We start from the raw sequence: 22,450 nt of genomic DNA on the forward strand, positions 1-22,450 counted from the left end.
TATGGCCTAAAACAAGCTCCTAGACAATGGTACAAGAAATTTGACAGTTTTATGCATAGAATTGGGTTCAAGAGATGTGAAGCTGATCACTGTTGCTATGTTAAGTTTTTTGACAATTCTTACATCATATTACTGTTGTATGTGGATGATATGCTTATTGCAGGGTCTAGCATTGAGGAGATTAATAATCTGAAGAAGCAATTGTCCAAACAGTTTGCAATGAAGGATTTGGGAGCTGCAAAGCAAATCCTTGGTATGAGAATCATTAGAGACAAGGCTAATGGTACATTGAAGCTTTCACAGTCAGAGTATGTGAAGAAAGTTCTTAGCAGGTTCAACATGAATGAAGCTAAACCAGTGAGCACACCCTTGGGTAGTCATTTCAAACTAAGCAAAGAACAATCACCGAAGACAGAAGAAGAAAGGGACCACATGAGCAAGGTGCCCTATGCCTCAGCTATTGGCAGCTTGATGTATGCTATGGTGTGTACAAGGCCAGACATTGCACATGCAGTAGGAGTTGTGAGCAGATTCATGAGTAGGCCTGGAAAGCAGCATTGGGAGGCAGTCAAGTGGGTTCTGAGATATCTGAAGGGTTCATCAGATACATGTCTTTGCTTCACAAATGCAAGTTTGAAACTGCAGGGTTATGTAGATGCTGATTTTGCTGGTGATATTGATAGTAGAAAAAGTACTACTGGGTTTGTTTTTACTCTGGGTGGTACAGCTATATCATGGGCTTCAAATCTACAGAAGATTGTTACTTTGTCTAGTACAAAAGCTAAGTATGTTGCAGCAACTGAAGCTGGAAAGGAGATGATTTGGCTACATGGTTTCTTAGATGAATTGGATAAGAAGCAGGAGATGGGCATTCTACACAGTGACAGTCAGAGTGCAATCTTTCTTGCCAAAAATTCGGCTTTTCATTCAAAGTCGAAGCACATACAGAAAAAATACCACTTTATCCGTTACCTTGTTGAAGATAAGCTGGTAATGCTTGAGAAGATTTGTGGATCTAAGAACCTGGCAGACATGTTGACTAAGGGTGTCACTATTGAGAAGTTGAAGCTGTGCGCAGTTTCAATTGGTCTTCTAGCTTGAGGACAGGAGGATGAGTTGCAGGGATGAGGGACTATGTTATGGAGGATTGTGGTTAATGTTTGCAGCTTGTGAGCCCTTAAGGGCTAAGGTGGAGCTGATGGAGGAGTTTGCTAGTGTAGCTTGATCAATTCAAGCCAAGGTGGAGATTTGTTGAAATGGGCCATGTGTATGACTTGAATTGCCAAGCCCAAGTCAACGTAAATAGAATCCTAGTTGTAAAAGGAATGCTCCAGCCGACCTTAACATATACATATATATATTGTATTCAAGTGCAGCCGTGAGAATACATAGAGAGATTTCCAATTAACCTAGTGAGCAAGCCACATGAGAGAAAATAGAGAAAAGAGAGGCAGTTAGCTTCTATTCTTAATTTTTCTGTGAGAGAGTGCTAGGGTGTAATTGGGATTTGGGTTTCTTGAGAGTATTCTTGTGCACTATTGTATTTTCCCTGATAATAGTGAAATCCCTGCAACTCCGTGGACGTAGGCAAATTGCCGAACCACGTAAATATTGTCTTGTGCTTGTGATTTTTTTTCTTTGACGTGTGTTTTCTCTATTTGTTTTGTTTCTCACAGGTTAGGAATTTTTGGTTAAATTCCCTACACAAACTTGGTCACCCCCAAATAACGTGAAATTAATCCAATTTATTCTCACACATTAAAGAAACAAAAAGAGAAAGCATTTATTAAAAATTGTACTCAAATGTGTGATAAAGAGAAAATTCATGTTGAGTACGTGCAGAAGTAGTGGCGACATTGAATAATTGGGCCAATTGGCCCAAGCTTGCATCGTGAAAAGGGGTCAATTGATTTTTATGTTTGCTTATATATGTGGCGAATTAGATGTCTTTTTTGATCTATATATATATATATATATATAGATCAAATGGCTTCCAGTTAAAAAGCTATAATACCTCAAGGGCTTTGCCCTGTTGCTTACATGGCCTGCTCAGGTACTTGATCAAGGTTTTTCCCACTTCTGCAAATGGAGGTCAGTGTCTATGAATCTTTGAATTGTTCAATAATTGAAGACTGTTAGTATGCACTACATATTGTACATTGTTTTCTGTTCAAAACACTTTCATGTGTTGAATAGCCGTAAATTTCATGCATGGGAGTAAAACCAAGAAATGCTAATTTAACTGGAACGAACAAATTTCTTAACTGGTGCTACCGTTTTAAGTCACAAGGCTCAGATACCCTGGAGCTTCCTCGCACCTTCCTAATTAATTACCCAGATTTTCAATTTGATTGTTGTGTTTAAAGGTGCTTGCATGTTCTTTCCACCTTCGTTTCTTGGACATTTTTCATGCAAACAAAACTTGTTTCAATACTACTTAATTGTGTGTCGAGTTTGGACCCCACGTCTGGGCAAATTATATATCCAATCACAAGTTATAAACAAATTATGGAAAATAATATCTAGGTGTCATGTTAAATAAACAAATTATAGAAAATAATATCTAGGTGTCATGTTAAAGATTTTGGAATCAAATCTTAGTTTAATAAAGGATATGGAAAGAGTTATTGTTATAATCATATCGTGATTTAAGTTTAGGAAATCCTTATATTAGTAATAGCATGCACATTTTTTAATCAATGATTTTTGTTTTTCAAATCCCTTATCATAACCAAGAGTTTTGTTTGCACAAGGAAGTCTTAAGAAAGTGATTGCCTTTCAAATATTCTGATTTGAGAATGTACATTTAACTTTATCTAAATCTGTTGTCATGACCAGACTAGTTTGGACACTTATCATATATTTTTATGTTGAGTGTGAAATTTGAAAATCTAACCGTTGGATTGCATGTTTTTATTATATCCTTCATGCTTGCAAAATTTCAAGAAGATCAAAGATCAATTGTTATGTCATTAAACAAATGTTAAAATTTCAAGTTTTTGTAATATAAAATTATATATAAAAAATAAGTTCATTGATCGAATAGTAAATAACATCCAAATTGAATGAAATTTGACATGCATATTAAGAACATAAGGAACATGAAATTTAATAGTTAGATTTTCAAAATTCACACCCGAAAAAGAGATATATAATAAGTTTGAAGGGTTTCTCTCTAAACTAGTTTGGAGAGAAACTTTGTTCTTCCCAAACCCCCACCTTCATTTTACTTGACAAATTTTTTTTTTTTTTTTGGTTAACTAATTGACATAATTTAGACCATGAAATTGGACAATATACATGTGCATTGGCGAAGTTGGGGGGGGGGGGGGTGCAGTGCCCTTGGATTTTCAAAAATTTCCCTTTTAATGGTAGGACTAAAAGAAGAAATTATCTTTAAATTAAAGAGTAATTTAGTTTTCTAGCCCCCCTAGAATTTTGAATGAAAAAAAAAAAAAAAAACAACAACAATGTATACCTATTTCAATCCTCAAATGTAAAAAAAGAAAAAAGAAAAAAAAAAAAAGAATTTGGCCCATCCATTGGCCCATTTGCCAGCAACAAAATAATTTTAATCAAATCATAATAATATCAGTAAATAACCAAAAATATATATTAAAAAACAAAACCCTAAATCCCTTTTATATGAAATCTTCTTAAATTATGAATACAAATCTTTTGTACTATTTTTTGTGTTTCACTTTATATTCTACAAATTACAACTTGTCATATATTTATTTGTAGCATTGCTCCCGATAAAAAGAAAAAAAAAAAATCCTAAACAACCCCAAAATCCATGGCCAGTCAAAGATTGACCATCAAAAAATTAGTTCAGTCTTGCCTCCATGGCTTCCCTGATCTCTCTCTCTCTCTCTCTCTCTCTCTCTCTCTCTCTCTCTCTCTCTCTCTCTCTCTCTCTCTCTCTCTCTCTCTCTCTCTCTCTCTCTCTCTCCGTGTGTAGTGCATGCATTATATTCAAGTTTATTATGACTTCGGCCTGTTTGGTATGGCAACTCAAACACATGTTTCTAGTTTTTAAACAACATTACGTATATTTTTGCACATTTTTTCATTTATACGTATTTCCACACATATTTTTAAACAACAAAATACATATTTTTAAGTGCATGTACCAAACACCCCCTTCTATTATTGAAACATAAAAAGTTTCAACTTTCAATGACTCTTTAGACCGTAAAGTTACTGAAGAAGATTAGTATGTGTAGTTCAATCAAACAATAAAGATTAGTACGTGTAGTGGGATTCAAAAATAAAAAATAAAAAAAAGATGTTAGTGTTGTAGAAGTTGACCAATAGCTTATAAAAAAATTGGATTGTTACCAAGCATTTTACTTGTGTAAAATTTTTTGTCTATTTTATTATAATAACTTACTTTTTTATTTTATTTTATATACTTACTTTTTAAAACATTTCACATTAGATTATCTATTTTATACTATATTTTATTAAAATATTAATTTTTCTTATTTTTAAAAATTATTTTTTCTTTCTTCACATATAACAACCACCATCTGCTCTTTTCTTTATTCTCGAAATACTTAAAAAAAGAATAAATTTATTCCTATAACCGCGTTTAACAAACGTGGCTAAAATATGTCCTATAGCTGCATTTAGAATACGAGGCTAAAATTATCCTTATAGCCACATTTGTAAAAAAGTGGCTATAGGTTGTAGACTATAACCGCAGGTTGTAAACGCAGCTAAAATAAGGTCTAGGGCCGCGTATCTACAAATGTGGCTATAGGTCTACAACCTATGGTCGTGTTTGAAAAAACGAGGCTATAGACCTAGTGGTCTATTGCCACGGTGTATAGACCACGTTTAAAAACGCAGCTATAGTGGTTTATAGCCGCGTTTTTAGGAGCTACAACCGCGTTTTAAAAGCCTGCTTTTTTAGTAGTGAAACAACTAAATATAAAATGAATAGTGTCAGTATAACTTTACATGATTACTGTAGCAAATTTGTAAATTTACACAATTATACACAGACTTATGTAGGTCATGTTTAGGCAAAACTGTGTAAATTTTATATTTTTTTTTATCATACATGGATTGATGTGAATGCTCTATATCAGCAAGTTGGTTTATATTTGAATTTAATAATAGTGTTTCTCTATTGATTGTTTAATTGAAAGTATTTGGAGCAATAAATTTAAGCCATTCTTATAGACTTGTTTATTAGTTGTATACTTATATTTGATAATAATAATTTAGACACATTAACTTCAATTGTTTGGTTTTATTTGACAGCATAAACTTTAAGCGTTTGCTTTTTTTTAAATGCTATAAACTAGATTATTAGATTTAATATTCAGGTTTTAAAAATATAAGTAATTTACAATATAATTAATGCATATTTTAAAAGAAAACATGTTCAAAATTGACAAATTACTGTTCAATGTATGAGTAATTAATGGGGAATATAGAGTATCTCAATGTTTGGTCATATCACACATAAAAGTGAGAATTATAAACCGTCTAAAAATGAAAAGCATTGTCGTAGAATTTGGTCTAGTTGGTTTGAGAAGTTTTCTTCATAGTTAGTATGTTATCTCACTAGTAAGCTAATAGGATTGCGTAGTAGGACTTCCCCAAGTTGGCCCCCTCAAGAAAAAATTTCTAACTTCACCACTAGTGACAAGGCTCTGATACTTGGAGCTAATTCCTTGCACCTTCCTTACCCAGTTTTTCAATTTGATTCTTGTCTTTAAGGTGCTTGTTCTTTCCACCTTCATTTGTTGGACATTTTTCATGCAAACAAAACTCATTTCAGTGTGTCGAGTTTGGACCCCACTTCTATGCAAATTCTATATCCAATCACAAGTAATAAACAATTATAGAAAATAATATCTAGGTATCATATTAAAGATTTTGGATAAAATCTTATTAGTTTATAAAGGATGGAATGGATAAGAGTTATTATTAATTATATCGTGATTTAATTATCAAAAAAAAAAAAATATACTGTGATTTAAGTTTAGGAAATCCTTATGAGTAATAGCGTGCTCCTTTCTTAATTAGTGATTTTGTTTTTCAAATCTCTTTCCATAACCAAGAGCTTTGTTTGAACAAGGAAGCCTTAAGAAAGTGTTTGCATTTCAAATATTTTGATTTGGAGAATCTGGACCCAAACTTTATCTAGATATGTTGCAATAGACCAACCTAGTTTGAACAAGAAGGTTATTTATTTATTTATTTATTTTTCTTTGTGAGAAGGAATAAGAGGGTTAAATTTGTATCTTCCACCTTCCTAATTCCCCAGCCCCTGCTTTCTTTTGGTTACATAATTTTGACCATGAAATTCGACATTATACATTTGAGACACTCCAATTTACCCCATGTGAATTTTCTGATTGTAGTGTCTATTTTGGAGCAGCCGATTTTGAGAGATAGATTGAGGGTAGGTCATAGGTGTATGAGGGGATGGTTACCAAAACTGATTTTTACTAATGTGATTTTACTTTCCAAGCAAGGCCTTTTTTCTATATATTACCCATAAAAAAATTATAAAAAAAAAAAAAACATTAGAATTAGTAGGTGAGGGAATTAAATAATTGAATTTGAGTAACCAAAAAAAAAAAGGTCCAAGACAGAGAAGCCTTACCTGACTTTTTATTTGCCTCTCTATGTTTCTATTCAGAGTGATTTTGGTTCAACTTTTTAATATTGTTCTTTTTAAAAAAGTGAGAGTTTTAAAAAGTACGTTATAAAATTGATAGTTTAATAAAAACTGTTAAATTTTTTTTTTGAAAAAACTAAATATTAAGCTAACACTTATAAAAATGACGATTTAAGTGATAAATTACCAAATATATATATATATAAATTTATTTTATACTTAAATCAACTACTTCATAATACTTATTAAAAAAAAACTTAATAATAATAATAACAATAATAAAAATAAAAATAAAATAAAAAATATATTATTAATATTATTTTAATAATATTATTTTGCAAGGAAGCTTCCCTTTTTTTCACTCTTTAATCCCCCACCACAGATATCTGACCATATGCTCTTTTTTCCATTTTCTCTCATCGTTGTCTTCTCTCTTCATCTTCATCTTCCTTTTTTTTTTTTTTTTTTTTTTTTTTTTTTTTTCTTTTTCTTTTTCTTTTTATCTTTTTTATAATCTTTTCCCTTGCCGTGCTGCTAGAGCTCTCAAGTTCTTGTTTCTACTTTCTCCTTTGTCATCAACTGGGGCTACACCACAGTTGACCTGACCACACGACAACCTCTGCACTTTCCAAAATATCAATAACTATTTCAAATCCAATGCTTCCCTCTACTACTTCTTCCTCATTCATCAGTGTGTCTGTGCTTGACTATGAGCCTGACCCTCATCTCACACGTGCGACCTGCGCTGGCCCACATCACGGGTCTTAGCCACGTGGCTCCAAGCGTGCGAACCCACCTTCCAAATTCACTTCCCTATATTAATAATACTCAGCTTTCCCAGTCCCATGACAAAAACAACAACAACAACGTAGTTAAAACCTCAGCAATCGCTATCAAAATGGAACAAGAATCCATCGATTCCGGCGAACTCCGCTCTCGTTTCCTCCAAACTTTGCTTAGCAGAAGAACCGCTCGAGGTTTAAACAAAAACCCAGAATTCTTTGACTCTGATTCATGCACCAATTATGTTTATTTTGTTCATTTTTTCTTGTTTTTGTTTCAGTTCCGCTGTCAGTTGAGGTTGCAAAACCTGTGGCCAACCCTTTGTTTCAGGATGATCCCCCACGCTCTAGTGAGGTTCAGATTTTTCTCTCTGTGTTTTATTTATGTTTTTTAATTTTAACTATTCTTAATTGGGTATTCTCTGTTTTTGACTTTTATATTGTTGGATGTTATTAACAAACTAGGCAATGGAGTCTTGTCCTAAGGCAGACATTACAGGGTTCACGGATTTACTCAAGGAGGAAAACCTTTACTTAATTACTGAGGTAATGTATAATTAATTGGGACTTAAACTCATTCTTAAGCTTACCCAATTGATTTTTTGGTTGTGGAAATGTGGTGCTTGCCTTTGCTAGATGATTGTGTTACTGTTAGAGCTTCATCTTGTTTTATTCACTAAAGTTCTTCCATAAATTGAAAAGACCCCTTTTTTTTTATATAATTTTTAAGTAAACCCAATTTCATGCATCACAAAGATTTTTTAATTTAATTTTTAGTTGTGGAAATGCGGTGCTTGTCTTTGCTAGATGATTGGTGTTACTGTTAGAGCTTCATCTTGTTTTAACAAATTCACTAAAGTTCTTCCATAATTTGTAAAGACCTATTTTAAAAAAAATTATAAGTAAACCCAATTTCATGCATCACAAAGATTTTGAATTTGGGATAATTTACAGTTGACCAAATTCACAAGTTCTTCCAATATTATCTCTCTCTCTCTTTCTTTCTTTCTTTCTTTTTTTTTTTTTTTTTTTTTTTAATAAATTTTTTGCTTCCTGTTGTTAACAACATTTGGAAGGGAGCTAAGGTGGACATGATTTTACAAGACTAACTGAAGAAAGTCAATATAAGGGCAATGGGGTGATCAATATAAATTTTCAACACATAACATACACATTTAATATCCCTGATTTAGGTCTATTTCTGATTTGAAATCAAACTTTTTGGTAGTTAATTGTTTATTATACATGTTTATCTATTTTCTGGTTTTTCTTTTTCACAATCAACTACATTTCATTTATGTTTTTAGTTTTCTTCTATTACACTTAATTAAATCAAGGAATTCCATATAGAGGTCTTAGTTAATTCCTAAGGATCATTTCTAGGCAGGAGAACAGGGACGCTTGCCTTTGTTGATTTTAAGCATGAAGGATAACAATCATCAAAGAAAGCCTGCTGTTGTTTTTCTTCATAGTACAAATAAGAACAAAGAGTGGGTGAGGCCATTGCTAGAGGTAAACTACCATAATGATATTTTCCAGGCATAGTCTTCATTTCTTTTGCTTTATTGGGTTGGGGAGTTGGTGATTTGTTTTGCTTGCCTCAGGCATACGCTTCTCGGGGATATGTAGCCATTGCCATCGATTCTCGCTACCATGGTGAACGTGCCAGCAGTAAAACCACCTATCGAGATGTGTGCATGTTATACCTTAACTTTGTTTTTTTTTGTACACAGTTCAAATTATTTTTTCCATATGATACTTTTGAATTTTGCAATTCTTTTATATGGACTATGGGCTCATAAAGACAAGCTCTTGACTACAAAATAAGCTAACACAATAGTCAATATTTTTTGGGACATTCTGTCATGAGTTAGAGAATCTGCTGCAAGAACAAAAATCCTAGTGCCTCTTGAGCAGTAAAACAGTATTCCTGTATAAAGTTCATCCCTAATGAGGTTAGTTTATTCAAGTGCAGGCTCTTATTTCATCATGGAAAAAAGGTGATACAATGCCATTCATATTTGATACAGTAAGTCCTCCATTTGTACTGTTGTTGGATTCATATGGTTTATAGTCAATTCTTACCTAATAATAGTAGAGTTAATGAGTTGATGTAGTTAACAGAACCTTTTGTGTTTAGTTTTCTGATTATCTTGGTTTTTAAGAAGGGACAGTTTTGATTCTCACAGGTCTGGGACTTGAAAAGACTGGCAGATTATCTAGAGAAGAGGGAGGATATAGACCCTGCTAGAATAGGAATCACTGGTGAATCACTTGGAGGTTGGTTGAACGAAATTTTGAGGATGGCATATTAGAAGTGATGATTTGACATGCAAACTCATGTTGGCATTTTGAAAAAATGCAGGTATGCATGCATGGTTTGGTGCGTTTGCAGACACCCGCTATGCAGTGGTTGTTCCTATAATTGGGGTTCAGGTGGTGTCTCTAATTAGAAATTTAAAATTATGTCTACTGTAAGCTAATGCTTTTTATTTAGTAACTAGCTGCATTTTGTGCAATTCAATTGTAGGGGTTTCGATGGGCCATAGAGAATGATAAGTGGCAAGCTCGAGTTGACAGTATAAAGCCTCTTTTTGAGGGTAAGAGAAACTGAAGAATAATAAAACATATGATTGTAGTCGTCTTCAACATGATTAGGTTTTGGTACTTATTTTTGATCACATAGTTTTCATTTTAATTGTAGCCTGCATTGTCTGTTCATGCACTTAATACAAAGTACAGATCTTTTTGAAGCATACCTCCACTGGGTTCATCTCTTTTGCAGTTGCCATGATATTTGTTTCTCTGATGTCCTTATTTCCTTGATGCAGAAGCACGGATTGATTTAGGAAAGAGTGAGATTGACAAAGAAGTGGTGGAGAAGGTTGGTTACATTCTGAGACTGTAAATATGTTTTATTATGTGGATATTGCTGTATAGCTTGTGGTGTGATTGTCACTAAGCTTGAATGGGATGTTAGCTTTTTACTTCTGATCTGATTTTTTCTAGTATGCAACTACATTCATAAAATGGTGCTTCATACATTATTGTATGGATAATTCCAGTTGTGCTGTTTAGAATTAACATTCTTATATAGCAAGACATATCCAGCATCATTTTCTATGTTCCGTTCTTCTAAAATCAAATGCAAGAGGTTTCTCTTTCACAATGTGCATCTCAAATTGAATTACATTTTATGAATTTATTTCACTGACCAGGTTTGGGATAGGATTGCTCCTGGTCTAGACTCCCACTTTGATTCACCTTACTCAATTCCAGCTCTTGAACCACGTCCTCTGCTGATTCTCAATGGTAATATTTTATCTTTCCCTTCAACTATATGCATATAAATTTTGTATATCATTGCGCCCTTGCATGTGTGGGAGTGCATGTGTGTGTGTGTTTATGTGTGCATGTGCCTGTCTGTTTGCTCACATGCATTTTTTTGCATGCACATGCACCTGTGCTTGTTTGCATGCATGCCTGTTTGGTACAATGATTTTATACCCATTATCTTTTTGAACATCTGGAAGATTCAAATATGTGCTGTATAATATATAAATATAAAATAATGCACTTGTTCCCAGAGCACATGATTGTCATCCCTTTCATTGACATGTTTGTAGATTTTCAACTGACTTTTGACTTTACTACCAAAATTTACTTGGCTACAAGGCTAGTGGTCCTCTAGGCTGTTTTTCCTTCAATTGAATTATCCTTGAGGTTAACATTTTGTGTGGGTATATCTTCACCATGTGTTGAAGCATTTTTTGGATTTTGAAAATTTAGGTGCTGAAGATCCACGGTGTCCGCTTGCTGGTCTGAAAATTCCTGAATCAAGAGCAAGCAAGGTTTATGGAGAGGCCAATTCTTTGGATAAGTTTAAGGTTTGACTCACAGCAGATGTTGAAAGTTCATAAAACTGCAAACAATTTTCAGATTACTTAAACTTCATGGAAACCCTTTGAAGTGGAAAAACAATTAGAATTCATTTCATGGGAAATTCCTTGTTGAATGTCCTTTGCAAAAGCACAATCAAATGGTCTGTTTTCCTCTCTCACTCATATTTGACTAGATAAACATTAATGTGAGGAGGATTCACCAGCAATGTGTTTTTGTCTGTGGAGTTCACAGATATGGCTGTTGCAGTGTATTTATTTATTTTCATTTTTCTTTATGTATGTCCCCTTTTATAATTCTCTTAGTGCATTTCCTTGACATGCAGTTGATTGCACAACCTGGAATTGGCCACCAAATGACATCGCTGATGGTAAAAGAAGCTAGCGATTGGTTTGACAGGTTCTTCAAGAAATAAACTGTATTATTATAATTATTCTGTATGTGGTATCTCATTATATTTACTTTGTCCTGTCTTTGGATATGTATTTGAAAACCATTGAGCTTTGGCTCAGTTGGTTCGAGTGATGTATGCATTGTGTGTGGGGCCTGATTTGAGTCTTGTAAATGTAGTATGGCGTTTGTACAAAAACTTAACAATATTAGTAATGAATATTTCTATGGATCTCTGCAATTTATAGCTGAATGCTAAAACTCTGCATTGGTGATGCTCATGTACTGCTGGAATGTTGCTTGCTATGTGCGTACTGCTGTGTCTGTTAGAAAGCTCAGTTCACCTCTTCATCTAATTATGTGCACAACTACCCAGATTTAATTGCTTCACAAAAGTGTTCCTGTATGAGGTTGATCAGTCAAGTCACTGGATGGCATTAAAGAGTAGGGAAGGTGTAGATCAGACCTAGGTTTGTGTCATTTGTGATTGAATGTGATAGTAATTTTCTTATAAATTATAGTAACTTTTTTTTTTTTTTTTTTGAGAAAAATTATAGTAACTTCTACCTTTAGAAATAGAACATAGAGTTAACCATGAGAGAATGACGATTGAATGAAATACTCCAGGCTACAACAAACAACTGTATGCTGTTATGCCTTAACGCTTCAATAAAATTCATGTCCATTTCTACTAGGATAAGTCTATTAGAGGCTTGTGCAAGTAGGTCTGCCTATGCATGCAAGCAGCAACAGGCTTTAAATCGATAGGATAATTTTACTAGCCAGCATGTTTGAGCTCACTCAAGGACGTATCAAAGTTCAAGCTAAGATGTCCAGCAAAAAAATAAAGATAAAAATAAAATGCCATGATACTTGGTTACTTCACTATAAAGATAACAAAACTAATCAAATCCTTCATGACTCAGGAGCCTTCTTAATCATTATAAATTTCTTTAAAACTCTTCCTAATCACCTATGTTGTCTCTGTTTGAAGAACCTGCTAAGCACTTAGAAATTGAAGTGTATGATGCTGATCAATAAAAAACGCAAACTTAGACTATATATTCATCTAATATAATTTCATACTGTTAGGTCAATACTCAAATGAGCAAAACCTTCCAAAAGTACTGGCGGCTTACTCTAATGGAAAGCATTTGATTATTAATTTGCTGACACCCAAGATCCAACTTACAATAATAACATAAAATTTACTAATGGATTCATGCCAATGCAAACCACAATTAATTTAAGCGCGACAACAGGGCTTGATTATGTCAGGGAAAGTGATGCCTCAAAGCTTATCCTAGAGCAGGTGCATTCTGCAAGACCATGGAATTTTTTGCCAAAGTTTAGCATGGATCACTCATGTTGGTAAATGAATTAATAATATGCTCTCATAAAACTTCAACTAAATCGATGAGTCTCTAAATATAAAACATTGATTTTGTTGTATGAGATTTGTTAATAAAGATCTATAAGAATGCAACTTCTTTTTACTGGGATTAATAAAAATCTAGTTAAGAGCAAATCAGGGGGGCATTCTGAATTCTGGAACTTATTCCTCTAGCTGGAAGAGATTATAATTTCCGAATTTCATTTCTTTTCCTCCTAAGAAGAATTGATTGCATAATGATATTTCTACATGCAGACATTGATTTTGAAACTCAAATGGAGTATATGGAGGAATAAGCACTGCTTGAAATAAAATTTAACATTCTAGGTTTCTTACAAGTGCAATGCCTTTTGCAGCTCTTTCTTCTAAGAACTCTGATGGTTTGAATAGGCCACCATACTTCTCTGACCACTTCTTGAGACTAGTGTATATGTATTTGGAGCCGATTGTGTCAGTCCAATACATAAGACCTCCGCTGTAAACTAAAGTAAAAGAAAATGCAGTATAAGCTTCTTTTTTGATTCTCAAAAAAAAAAAAAAAACTTTTTTTTTTTTTTTTTTAAACTTCGACATACTTTTTTTTACTTCGACGTACTTATCTATTCAACTTACTTTATATTTATTTGAATTTGGTGGTTTATATAAGAACATTTTGAAAATATTACTTTGTTTTAATTTTTCTTACATAACGTAAAAATAGGGTGAAGGGTGAGGTCATGAGTTCAAGACCAATTACACATGTGAGAAATTATCAACTAAAACAAATTGTTAAATTTTAATTTTTATGATTAAAATATGTTACAATTTCTTATATCTATTGCTACGAAATAGTATAAAATGAGATCCTAGGTTTTGAGTGAAAAAGTGTAAAACTGAAAACTGTGGTTTAACTCTACTTTTGTGATTCTCTTCTGACTATTACGCCAGCTGCCTGCCCAAGATTGACAAATGAAAAACATCCCATCCCAAAGTAGAAAAATAAAAGATGTGTAATACTAGATTATATATTTGCGTAAATTTGTTTTTTAATGAGTTATAGAGGTCTGAGTCAAGTTGTTTTTTGTGTTTTGATTTTGTTCTTTTTTTTTTTGGTAATGAATATGAAATTTTGTTCTACCTAAATCTTTTTGCATAGTCCTCTTCAAAGGAACAGATATATAAATAATGCCCAAAGAAACTCCTCACACAACGTCAAGGTCAGAAGCTTGAGCGACTATTCCTTCATCTATAAATACGGCATTGCCTCATTCACCGCCGGAAAGAAAACCATTTCCAAGATTTCTTCGTTACTCACACATATAGACTAACAAACACATATCATGAAACATGTCAAAACCAGCCTTTAATTTACAAAAAAGATATTTTAAGGATTGCATCTACATCACTTTTGTGAGCATAAATTAAGTTAATGTGAAGGTTGCTCTGTGATTGTGTGTAATAATTGAATGATGAGCGACAAATAAACCTAGTGGCCTACATCTATCGTGAGAAAGTCTTTGACGGCTATATATTATATTAAGCACTTGTGTTACAATGAACCCAATATAGAGTTTATATATTAGAGAATACTTGACTAACTCTAGGCTAACTATAGACTAACCTAAGGTTAATATGCTTGTTCTACAAGTATATGGGCCTCCAATTGATATGGGCCACTTGGGTCATAATATATTAACAGTGAGCATAAATTAAGTTAATTAATTTGCAATTTATATGCTAACAACTAACAAGTAACAAATTGATATGTAGTCATAAATGTTCGAAAAGATGGAGATGATTATGAAAACCAAGTACGTGTGACTAACCTTTTCTTCATCAGGAATGATGTTAGCAATCCTCTTAGAATCCTCAGTAATTGGTAGCACAGATGGGTCAGGTTTTGGTTTGCTCCCCTTCTCGTATATGTAATATCCTTTTCCATTGCTTTTGCCTACAAAATCAAAAACATTCAGTGGAACCCAAGAAATATTATATAATAGCATAATAGCATGACAAAAATGGGTAGATGATGCATGTTTCACAGTTGTTGGTTTTTTGTTTTGTTTTTAAAATCTTTTTGAAGGTTGCAATCATATATTATGGATTATAACTTGAAAGTGAAAGTGCAGGTCTTGGATCAAAATAGCTCCTATATATATATATATATATGTGTGTGTGTGTGTGTATATATATATATAGTAGTAGCAATTATAGGATCTCAACAGTTCAATAGTTTAGTAGTTACAACACTTGGAACTAGTTCTAGTTACAAGATTGTAGGGAAAGTAGTAGGAAATCCAAAGTTTGAAACAAGGAACTTTCTCTTCAAGAAAGGCTTTTAAAAGAAAGTTTCTAAAAGAAAAAGCTCCGTGTTAAACTTAAGGGACAACCTCCCTTAAATAGGCAAAATTTTGAAGTGAACAGTACCATGAACAGTAAAAGTGAACAATGAACAATATTCTATAAACAGTGTTTTTTTCCACTTTTTGACTTAAAATCTTCAATAATGGGGGCCTTGTCTAATTCTTCAAACCAAAGAAAACTTGAAAAGACTAAAAGCCAAAGGAATCTCTTTGAACCAAAACATCATCATTTACGTATGGAGCAGTGAAGCAATAGTAGACTTGAAATGACTAAAAGCCAAAGGACCAAAAGAATCTCTTTGAACATCATGAAGCAATGCGATCTAGGAAGGATGTAGCATGCTCTTTCCCAAAAGCTATGGCTATTCATATCCAGTAATATCATGAAGCCTGAAAATATTTTTGTGTGTTAATTAATCCATATGAAACACCACTAAATAAACACATAATTACTTGCATAAAATAATAGAAGACATTAAAATGGAACATGATCAGAGAAGTCAAAAACATTAGAGAAACCATTAACGTGTTTTAAATCTATACAAAATTTTAATTTTGAAAAAAAAAAAAAAAAAGGTTCATTTGGTTACCTTTTGCTGTCGAAAAGGTAACCAAATGAACTTTTTTTTTCAAAATTAAAATTTTGTATTGATTTAAAACACGAGAATGGTTATATATAACTGTGAAAATGGTTGTTTTAATTTATTAGTTAACGTGTATAGTTCTTCAAATTGAGCAACCCTTATTACCAAATGTTTCAACCTCTTTCGTAAGTGTCACATTTCAAAATTTGGCCTTAAACAAATGGTGCAAAGAGTCCAGTATCTCAACGTGTTTTTGACAAGAATTTAAACTTCAGTAGCCTTATCAGTTATCACTATAAGTTATATATATTTAAACGATTGGTAAAATTAAAGATCAAGAAAATAAATGTAGTGCACTAACAAAATTTGATGCAATAATGCGTACATATAGTCATGCACACAGGCACACAAGAATGGAATAATGGTAGTAATAAAAGTGCAAATAACTCAACTTGAAAGGACCTCTGTCAATTCTGAAAATGTCCACACCTAGGTCAGCAAAGAATAGATATATGCTCCAAGTACATATGGGAAGAAGGTTCGGTTAACAGCGAAGCCGGTGCAGTTTCCCACAAGAATTGGAACTTTCTTAATCGTCTTCCCAACTGTCATAAGATCAAGAATTACTTGCTTTGAAGTTTTCTCGGTACGCACAATTTCCATGAGAGGCATCACATGAGCAGGACTATTCAATTGAAAAGAGGAAGCACTATGAATAAAATTACATGTGTATTATAAATATAAACATTTTCTAGTTTTATAGACCTCATAACATGCCTTTAGGAAAAATGAATGTAAATTGGACTCTTATATTGTCTTTGTAATATACTTGAATAAACACACACATATATATTCACAAAAATGATATGGAGTGACCTGAAAAAATGTGCCCCCACAATGCGGTCTTGAGATCTGGTAATTTTTCCTATTACATTCAGATCAATATACCAGATGTGCCCGATGCCAAGATGCAGTGAGCAGGATAAATCTTCTCAACGTCTTCAAATACTGATTGTTTTAGTGACTCGTCTTCATAAACAGCCTCAGAGAGAGAGAGGTTTAGAGGCTTAGGCCACAGTTCATTATTCACATAAGATGTAAATCATTTGGTGGCACTAGTCATATAAAGCTTATTTCAAGAGTTTACTTATAGATGATATAGCTAGAGCATTTAATCAAAGGCCATATATATCTATCTATCTGTATATATATAATAGAATACATAATGGCTCACCTCTATGACCATATATCGACATCTTTAAAGTCTGAATAATCTAATACACCTTTAAGAATCGAAAGAGCTTTCTCCATCCCTTTCAGCTCAATCTTTCCTTTCGTCACTAGGCCTTGAAGATTATCCGAAGAACATATATATTGAACATTAATTCAAAAAACACCGAGTCTTAACGTAAGAAACATGAAGATTGAAGAGCTTAACTTTAAATACATTCACAGACACTGTGTTCTATACATGACCTGACAGAATGTTTCTCCTCATATACTTTATACCACAACCCAGCTACATAGGCAAGATTTCCACGCATAAATTATAGAATATAGATGGATGAAAAAACGAACCTTCAATCCTTTTAATCCCTTTCTGCAGATAATCGAGATTGATTTCTTTGAGAACAACATGTATGTTGCCTATAATAAGAGCTGTAGCAATACACGAACACATTAAACCACCACCAATAACTCCCAACTTTTGTTATTTGCCGTGGTTTAAGCCCAGAATCAGTAATACCAAGTACCTGTATTAGTAAAAATTAGAAAACAATCACAACATATATAGTGGCAGAGGTACATGTCTATGGCTGAAGCTAATTTGAACTAGAATTTTTAGATTATTTTTACATCCTATTCACTTCTTTTTATTTCAGCTTGAATGGGTACTAGATATATATAAGCTATGTATGGATGGCGCTGGTATCTTGTGTAACAATTGTATACAATGCTTCTATCATATGGGCCTAGGGATAAATCTTAGACTTGTAGAGTTCATGCCAAAATGAGGATGCCGTATGCAATTGTTACCCAAAATAATTTCCAGCGGATTCCTTGTTTTTGTGTATTGAAAGAAAAATAATTGCAACTTTCAATACAAAATCAAGCATAAATTATTTTCATGATTTAAAATAATGTTGAGTTTCATATTAAAAAATCACAAATGACTGAATAGAAATATGTTAACTTATATTTTCATTTATATATATTTTTAATATTGAATGGATTTAAAAAATATATATTAATCTAGTTGTGAATTTTTGTATATATTTCTTATTCTTAAATAGTCTATTTTTTATGCTTTGACTCATCCAAGAAAAAATCATGGTCCCATCCCTTAAAGCATGCAAAGGAGAAATGGTCTAAATATGTTACACACCTAATTAAGGGGATTCATGATTATAAAATATAACTATACATGCAACTGTTCTAAATAAAACAATGTAAAGGATGAAATGTAAATCATGACTTAGGTTTTCATTCTAAAATAGTTGGAGTAAAATATCTCTCTATAAATGATTGTGCCTCCTCTCTTTTTATATCAACAATAATTGTACCTTAGATATTGCACGTTGAGCAAAGTAGATGTGAACAAGTCCTTTTCCAGTGCTTGACAGCACTAACTCCTTAAATATTTTCCCTTCCTGCATTCAATATATATATAGTCTCGTATTAATTCAAGTTGTAGTTGACCATGCGAGTTCATAATCCTGAATGGGAAAGGCAAGCCAACAAAAAAGGTCATGATTTTTATTTTATTTGAATAAAGTCATGCTTTTTTGTTTGTTTTATTATTATTATTTTTTTGGTAAGTCAGGCTTTCTCTTTAGCTATTCCAAAGCATCACTTTTAAATCACGAGCACTTTTCACTTTCCAAAAAATAACTCAGTTAAATAATACAAAATGCCCACGCACAGCCAATGTATGATATTTTTCACTCCAATAAGTTTAAGTTTAAGAACACAACAATTTTTAAAATATTTTTCTTAATTATTAAAATAGCTGAAATAATATATTGTAATTGGTGCTAATAAAAATGATATTAGTGATAGATTTATGTGAAAATAATGTTGCTTAAATTATAATTTATCATATCGACTGTTGTGAAAAAGATCATAAATGGTATCCTAGCATTAGGGTTTTCACTCTCCCATTTGTCTCATCTTTCTCTTCCTCTCTTGTAGTTTGTGCATGTTTCGGCATCTATATGGGCTAAGGACTAAGATGAAATTTTACCTTAAAAACACCAGAATAACCTCCAGAAACAATGCCTTCTTCAATCACATCCAAGCAAGCCCTCTGCTGAGGCAAATTTGAAGCAATTTTCATCTCACTCTTTGTCGAGCAGTATTCAATGTGTCTCGTGCATCAGTGATAGAGCCAAGTTTGTCAGTTCTCTGAAGAGTGTTGATACGGGGTCTACGACCCTCTGCAATATCTAGAGCCCATAGACGTGATACTTCTAACAATTCTTCAGGAGAAGCAATAGCATCAACGAGCCCTAACTTCTCACACTCTATCGACTCAGATGACTGAATTTTTAGTGCCATGCAACCAGCATCATGTAGCACATGCATTTTGACAGTTCTTAATAAACAGTTTAACAATTTTATTAATGTATATCAGAAGCTAATTAGTGCAAATTGTTTTTATTCTAGGTTCTCAGCTAAAACAAAATTACTTTAGGAGGTAGCTCTATATATGCATTTTAAGTTATGTTGTAGTTACTAAATTATTATAAGACCCTTGACAACAAATTCTTTTTTTATTAGAATAAAAGTAATGTTAAAAATACTACAAATTTTATTATATAAAACTTATAAATTAATATGTCACTAATCGTAAAAAAAAAAAAAAATTCAAACATTTATTTATTAGCTAGGTAATTGAAACTCACCGATTGTTTGTATGTTTTATATGGTAAAATTTGTAGTAAAATATTTTCATAAGAATATTGGCTAAATGTAAAAATAGTAGGCTCCATACCTAGTGAAGGTAATGAGTTATGATAAAAAAGTTAAAATAATATATGCTTTTGGCTTAATTTGAACTGTGAGTCTGAAATTGTGCTATTAAGCACTAAATAATGTTTGCAGGACCTCTATTAATCAAAAATAAATTAAATTAAATTACCAGCATCATTTCCACAGCCTTTGGAACCCCAACCAGCCTAGGAAGACATTGAGTGCCTTAAAAAGTTAAAAGGTAAAACTTATTACACTGTGTATACATACAATCGTTAAATAACACTAAAATCATGAGTTTAACTCACATTTTTATTTTCAAAATCATAAGTTAGACTCACAATTTTAGTGTTATTATATGCACACTTGTGTGATTTGTATAATAAACACTACTGCCCTAAAATAAAAACATTAGTTGCCATTTTCAATCGTAGGTACGGGAAAAACTAGAATAAAGTAGTGATATAGGATACCTCCAGGTCCAGGAATAACTCCGAGTTGCAGCTCTGGTAAACTAAGTTGAGTTCCTGGCGTGGCAATACTTGTATGGCATCCCTACCATACATACACACATGCATATACATACACACACACACACACACATATATATATATATATCAGTTGGGGAAATTAAATTAATTTTGAGTTTTATTAATTAGTACTTCACAAACTTGTTAGTTAACTATTAAGGAATTAATGAAGTTAATTGGAGAAATAAACAAGACCAATGTTCCAACAAACTATTGCCATTTCCAAGCCACCTCCAAGTGCAAATCCTTGAATAGCAGCAACACAAGGATTCTTGCCACCTAAGACCAAAATATAATAAATAAATCTGTTTTATACAATAAAGAGACCTTGTTTTACTAAAACATTTCGTAGAAATTCTTTTATAGTGATCTAGACCTTCAATTGCTTTTTGAACAAGATCATGAGAATCTTCCACAATTGATGAGAAATTCCCTGCCAGGCACAAATGAACTTTAAATGGTCAAAATTGCATTTTATTTGTAAGAGTTGGAATTAACAGCATGTGCAATAAAAAGTGAAAACATATAGGAAAATTCTAGTGTCTTTTTGTATCTTTTCTTTAATATTCTATACACGTAGGGGGAAAAAAAAAAAGGAGATATAACAGGTCCGTTTAGATACAAATTATTTTGCTGAAAACTGAAAACAATAAAAAAAAATAATTAAAAAGTTACTGTTCATACATTTGTCACTGTTCATAAGCCTAAAATTACTATTCATGGACAATGAACAGTGCCAGACTCGCGTCCAAGAAAAAAAAAAAAAAAAAAAAAGCAGAAAACGCAACGCAAGAAACGCAATATCCAAACGCCACCTATGTTTATGAAGCAAAATCTTGTAATATACATCAATATAAATGAAATTGTAATTGTAACTATTTCAAAAATAATAATAATAATAATAAATTGCCTATCTGGAGGTCCTAGACTAAGACAATATATATATATATGTGTGTGTGTGTGTGCAAGCGCGCATGTATGTGGGGATGAAAACGTTATGAGAAAACAAAAATTGTAAAGAGATATAAAGATCTGAGATTTGTACCTGGAAGGCTTAACGCGTTACAAATAGTGATGATTGCAATGCCATCGTTGCCAACCTGCATATATATATGGTGACCACTATATTTTTCGCCATGCCATTGAGAAGTGGTTTGTAAATTTCATATAGGTTATAGATAAGTTTCATATGATAATATGATGATTAGCAGAATAAAGGAGTAGTGATTTGGCATCACAAACGCGAATTGAGAAGTGGTGGTTTGTAAATTTTTTATTTTTTATTTTAAATGAAACAAAACCAAATTCCCCTTCCTCGCTTTCTGACAAAATATAGTTTATAGGTAGGTTTCATATTATCGTATGATTAGCATAATAAACAAAGAGTAGTGATTTGGCATCACAAAACGCGAATTGAGACGTGATTTGTAATTTTTTTTTTTTTTTAAATGAGATGAAAATGGAGCCAAATCTGATTTAGCATTCTAAAAAACAAAATAAAAACTGCCCCTTGTTAACTGCTCGCCCTTTTGACACTTTTATTCATTAGTAATTTAGTAAATGAGATCCGGATGTTAAAATATTATCAATTAAAAAAAATGTCATTTTTAATAACTTTATAGTTCAACTGAAATTTTCGAGTGTTCACAACAAAAATATTTAGGATTTAAATATCTTTTTTCCAACTATCCCATTATCAAAAAAAAAAAAAAAGTGTTTTCATGAGTGTTTTATTATTATTATTTTTTATTTTTATTATTTTTTTGATACATGAGTGTTTTATTATTACTCATACTCAAATAGGGACATTTCCTCTGAAATATATAAGGTGATTCAAATCACATTTTACATCTATTATTTCACAGTTCTTGAATTGTCTCATTTCTCTTAAGTCACTTAATAATAAATAACATAAAT

At 32.4% G+C, this 22,450-nt stretch overlaps 1 protein-coding gene and 1 pseudogene across 1 annotated transcript; one reads left to right on the forward strand and one right to left on the reverse strand.

Annotated features, from left to right (window-relative positions):
- The first annotated feature begins 7,110 nt into the window (after window positions 1-7,110).
- Window positions 7,111-11,988, forward strand: LOC115971953 (putative esterase YitV). Its single transcript, XM_031092073.1, has 13 exons — window positions 7,111-7,617; window positions 7,704-7,777; window positions 7,888-7,968; window positions 8,806-8,934; window positions 9,027-9,113; window positions 9,398-9,451; window positions 9,612-9,702; window positions 9,788-9,858; window positions 9,953-10,022; window positions 10,254-10,306; window positions 10,641-10,734; window positions 11,212-11,309; window positions 11,648-11,988. The coding sequence occupies exons 1-13, from the start codon at window positions 7,350-7,352 to the stop codon at window positions 11,735-11,737; spliced, it is 1,260 nt and encodes a 419-aa protein (XP_030947933.1). The 5' UTR covers window positions 7,111-7,349; the 3' UTR covers window positions 11,738-11,988.
- Window positions 11,989-12,952: 964 nt separating this feature from the next.
- LOC115970504 lies at window positions 12,953-21,639 on the reverse strand (annotated as a pseudogene).
- Between the last annotated feature and the right edge of the window lie 811 nt (window positions 21,640-22,450).

This window comes from Quercus lobata, chromosome 12, assembly GCF_001633185.2.
Source record: "Quercus lobata isolate SW786 chromosome 12, ValleyOak3.0 Primary Assembly, whole genome shotgun sequence".
Lineage (NCBI taxonomy): Eukaryota > Viridiplantae > Streptophyta > Magnoliopsida > Fagales > Fagaceae > Quercus > Quercus lobata.

Coding starts and splice junctions, on each gene's coding strand:
- LOC115971953 (XM_031092073.1), top strand. CDS start 7,350: ATGAGCCTGACCCTCATCTCACACGTGCGACCTGCGCTGGCCCACATC. Junction 7,618..7,703: donor TAGCAGAAGAACCGCTCGAG/GTTTAAACAAAA, acceptor TTTTTGTTTCAG/TTCCGCTGTCAGTTGAGGTT. Junction 9,114..9,397: donor GTAAAACCACCTATCGAGAT/GTGTGCATGTTA, acceptor ATTCAAGTGCAG/GCTCTTATTTCATCATGGAA.